This window comes from Bison bison, unplaced genomic scaffold (genome assembly GCF_000754665.1).
Source record: "Bison bison bison isolate TAMUID 2011002044 unplaced genomic scaffold, Bison_UMD1.0 scf7180017864500, whole genome shotgun sequence".
Lineage (NCBI taxonomy): Eukaryota > Metazoa > Chordata > Mammalia > Artiodactyla > Bovidae > Bison > Bison bison.
Genome location: NW_011495059.1, coordinates 6600284 through 6604716, shown reverse-complemented (window position 1 = coordinate 6604716; position 4433 = coordinate 6600284). Strand labels below are relative to the sequence as shown.

At 56.9% G+C, this 4433-nt stretch overlaps 1 protein-coding gene across 1 annotated transcript in view; it reads left to right on the top strand.

The window, feature by feature from the left end:
* The window catches only part of MANBAL (mannosidase, beta A, lysosomal-like), a 20809-nt gene extending 17273 nt beyond the window's left edge, over positions 1-3536 (top strand). Inside the window, exon 2 of the mRNA XM_010829189.1 lies at positions 2662-3536. Within this exon, the coding sequence (XP_010827491.1) occupies positions 2662-2769 (108 nt within the window). The 3' untranslated portion in view covers positions 2770-3536. The remainder of the gene's footprint in view (positions 1-2661) is intronic.
* The last annotated feature ends 897 nt before the right edge of the window (positions 3537-4433 follow it).

The following is a 4433-nucleotide window of genomic DNA, read 5'->3' as shown; positions in this document are numbered from 1 at the left end:
GAGGAAGGGAGTAGCGGTGTGTTCCTGGGGGGGCCAGACCGTGGGGAGGGCTTTGCTGGGCGGCCAAGGAGAGAAGGGTGCTCCTCTTGCTTAGGGCTGAGCAGTGGAAACACTGGGGCCTGGCCTGGTGTGGGGGATGGAGGAGAGGCTGGAGAGGTGGCCTCCTTAGCTGCCATCCCAGGACATAAAAGACTGTGGGTGATGGAAGCCACTGGAAGGTTTAACGTGGAAAGGATCTGCATTTTAGAAAAATTCTTTTGGCAGGTACACGAGTCATGGCATAAAGAATTAGGGCCTTTGATGCTCAAGACAGTGGCCAAGTCAAGGTGGAGGAGGTGAAGTCAGCAGGATTTGGTGACTGTTGGACAGAGGGGAGCAAAGGGGTGGCGGAGTCGCTGGGACTCGGGTTGTTCTGCCTACTGGAGGGGGTGTGGTGGAGGAGGAAGGCCAGGCCGGCTGCAGAGGGGCCATGCTCTGTCTGCGACACTTGAGCTGGAGGTGCCTGGGAGGTGCCCGTTCCACGCTGGGCCAGGAGAGAGATCTGGACGGTGACAGACAGGATGAGGTGCCAGAGAGGTCTGTGGAGTAAAGGAGGGATGGCAGCTGGGTGTCCTCGTCTCTGGGTTATGAACCGGCCCCACTAAAATCAGAGGAGACCCCAGGTTTGAGCTGAGAGTGGGGCTCCATCCCTGGAGATCCTGGCAGGCCTGGCAAGTCCCTTGTGCAGAAATCCTTCTGTTTAATCAGATCTTGTTTGCTCGGGGCACGCAGGGACTGACGGGTTTCCACTGGCCACACAGGTACTGGACTGGGGACTGTTTCCAGTTCCCAAAGTCTCCAGAGGCGTTGTGCTTGTGAGGTCGGCCTTAAACCATCGCCCTCCTGCTGGCTCTGCAGCTGTCAGCCTGTGCGCTTGACACAGTGTCTCCTCTGAGGTTTTGTTCTCTTTGTTTTTTTAATAGGGTAGCTTTTTTTCCCTTTTTTCTTCTTCCTTCCTTCTTCCCTTCCACCCTCCCTCCTTCTCTTTCATAAACAGCATCACTGCAAGGGGACTGGTTGAGCTCAATCAGAGATCTGGCCAGCCAGGGGCTGGCCCCCTGGTTATCTAGGGAGGATCACCCATGGGTGCTTGGAACTGGGCTGGGCCTTTACGCCTGGTTTCCTTGCTGGCAGGCGAGGAGGGTGGAGAGCTAGTGAAGGCTGATAAGAGGCAGCCGGTGCACCTTTGGACTGGGCCTTAGGTGGGGACCGCCCGTCTACAACCACAGTCCAGCCTCTTCTGTCTGAGGGAAGCTCGAGGCTGGGGCCAGAAGCCGACAGTGAGCAGAGAAGGACTGAGAGTGAAGCAAGCTGGGAGCTGGCCAGTGAGACACGAAGAAATGCTTTTCTAGAAACACCGTGCTCCCTCGTTGTCTTCTGAGTCTGCTTTTCTCCCATTTTTAACAAAAGAACACAAGTACTGAAAATGTTTCTTTACCACAGTGCTGGGGCCAGTGGAGTGGCGGGAGCCAGGGCAGGGGGCGGGGCTACTGAATAAAGGGACGGCCAGTGCGCAGCCCATTTCTTCCATGAGGCCAGTGTCACCGGATGTTTAAAGTTTTCAAGAAAAGCAAGGACTCCACGTTGAATGGGAAATCTCCCAACTGGCTCGAATTCCTAAAAATAAACACTGCAGGCCAAGTGAGGTCTGCCTGTGGGCCCGACCAGGCCTGCGGACCGTGGCTCGTGTTCTCTGTGCTATATGGGAACTCTAGCATCCTTCCTGGCTGAGTTTATCACAGGGAGGAGGAGACTCCCAACAGGACAGGGCCCACTCCAGAGTCTCCTCTGACATGAGCCTGTGAGGCTGGGGCAGGCCAGTTCCCCTCCCCACAGTCCACTTTCTTTATCAGCCCCTTGAAGGCCAGGGCTGGCTTTGTGGTTTTAAACTTTTTTTCAGCAGCAGAACCTTTGTTTAAACCAGATCGTACAGGGAACAAATCACAGTGTACATGACAGATAAAAACCAGAGCTGCCCCGGACATAGGGAGAGTCTTGAGTTGTGCCCCGAGGCTGCCCTCTGCCCTTTCCCACAGGGCACCCCTGCCAGGCGCCACAGAACCTTGTGTAGCGGCTGTGCTCTCCACCCTTCCCTTCCCCGCCTCTGTGGCTTGAATGGGAGTAGAGGATAGCAGGGCCAGAAGGAGAGCAAGCAGCAGAAAGCCTGCCCACCGCCGCCTCCCCAGCCGTACTCTGCCCAGGCCCTGCTCACTGCGTCCCACCGGCCCCTGGGTGCGTTTCCCGGGTTCTCCCCGAGCATTTTGGCCTCATATCAGCCCTGCAAGGTGCGCATCACTGTTTCCATCCCATAGGTGGGTGAGCCGAGATGCAGAAAGGGGAAGGGAGTTGCCCACAAGGTCACTTGGCTGGAACTGGGGGAGCCTCGGTGCCCCCCAGGCCTGTGAGACTCCAAAGGCCGCCCCTCCCCTCAGGCCTCCTCCCTTATCCTTCACCTGCTCCCCGGGGACAGTCCAGGAACACACGGCTCCCAGGTCCCCGTGGTGATGGTTTCATCCCTGGTTTCTCTGCTTCTCTTTGCAGAGTCCTTTCAGACGTGATCTCATTTCGCTGGTGTCAGGCTTGATTTGTCTAAGCGGGACTCTCCTCTCTGTCATCACACAGGAGGCAGAACCATCCGAGCCCCGAAGTGCAGAGGTGACGAGGAAACCCAAGGCCACTGCTCCTTCTGCAAACAAGAGACCCAAGAAGGAGGCGAAGAAGAAGCGGTAGAAGGGGCGGCCTTCGCAGCCTGGCACGAGGGCCCTGAGGGCAGCCCTCCTGTGGCACATGGTCTCAAGTGGCTGGGATGCCCTGTGACCACAGAGATCTGGACAATCCTGACAGTGCCCAGGCCCCGGAGTGCAGACCACCACTTCTTCCTTCTGCCTTCCCGAGGGGTTTGGGCCAAGGGGGCTGAAATACCCTGTGAACAGAGACTGTCCTGGAAGCTTCTTGAAAAGTTGGGTCACCTCACAGAGTTCCATTTTCTGACTTAATCCCCGTGTCCTACTTTTAGTCACCCCCTTGTAGGTTTACACTACGCTTTAGAGTCCTTATCTACTGCCGCAACCACCACCCTCTGCCATTATCCATACCCCGCAGATCAGATCTCCTGCTAATCAGTCACCTTCGTCTCTGCTTGTGCAGAGGGAGCCAGGCCAGGCCTCCCCTGTTTGTTTAAGTCAAGGCGCCAAGGCCATTAGCACAGTGGTCCCACTGGTGCAGCAACCAGGCCTTAAGAGGCCTGGTCCTCCCCCAGCCGATGGAAGGGATTTGGCTTGAATGAGTGTGTATTCTTGAGTCCCGACTTCCTGAGCATCTCAAATAGGGGATAGGGGCAGGGACTTGTCTGTCGCAGACAAACCTCTGTCCAGCCCATCACAGCACATTGAGGGTGTAGCTTTTTGCTTCTGTCTGTATCCCCTCCTCTCCCTCCATTTCCTTCAACCCCTGACCACAGTCATTTGGGGAAGTAAAGGTCAATGAATGGCCCCGCACGCTGAGCCTCTTGTGTGTTGTCTGTGCTGAGGCGGAGCCTGGTCCCTGCCCTGGAGGGTGAGGCAGGGCACACCCCTGGAAAAGAAGGTGACCTGAGTGGGGTCTGGTCAGAGCAGATCTGGGATGAGTTTCAGGACGGGTCCAGCCAACTGCTTCATGTAGCCCTTAGTCACTGTCAGTGGAAACGCTATGAACATCCACGTGTGTGTTAGAGTTTCCGTGGGCCAGGTCCCACTCCGTCCCCGGATCCGGCTGCCTGCGAGGACGCCACTTATCCTCAGAGTGGCTTGAGGAGAACCCACTCGGAGGCCTCACGTGGCCTGGGGTGGGTCACACAGTTCTAGTCACATGCCCGAATCGCCAGGGAGAAGCCTTGACTGTGGTACCTCCGAATGCCCGGCTGGTTTAGTTTGCCAAACACACTCCCAGAGGTCACAGCTGAGGAGGAGGAGCTTAAGGGATGAGCGTGCGTCCTCTCCCTTTCAAAGATGGGAGACTGAAGTCCTGATGACTCGTGAGTGCCAGGACTTGAACTTGGACCCAGTCTTTGGCCCCTTTCCTGATATTTAACAGCTCTTCAGTGAGTGTTAGCAAGTGGGTGCTGTGATGGCCAGTCTGCTGCAAGGGCCCGGAAGGATCCCAGCACCCCAAGTTTCAGGGGACGGAAGCGTCTGCATGACAAAGCACTGGACACAGCCATATCCCAGGGGAAGGGGCTTCTGCTGAGTGTGTTCTCAGATGTTTACTGAGGGTCTGACACCTCACGCCACGCTAGGCCGGGGGATGCCCAAACAGGAAGCTTCTGAGAAGCCCAGTGGGAGACTGAGACGTGTACACAGGCTTGGTGTGGAGAGCTGCCCAGTGGGGAGCTGTGGGAGCCGGGTTGGGGCCCCCAG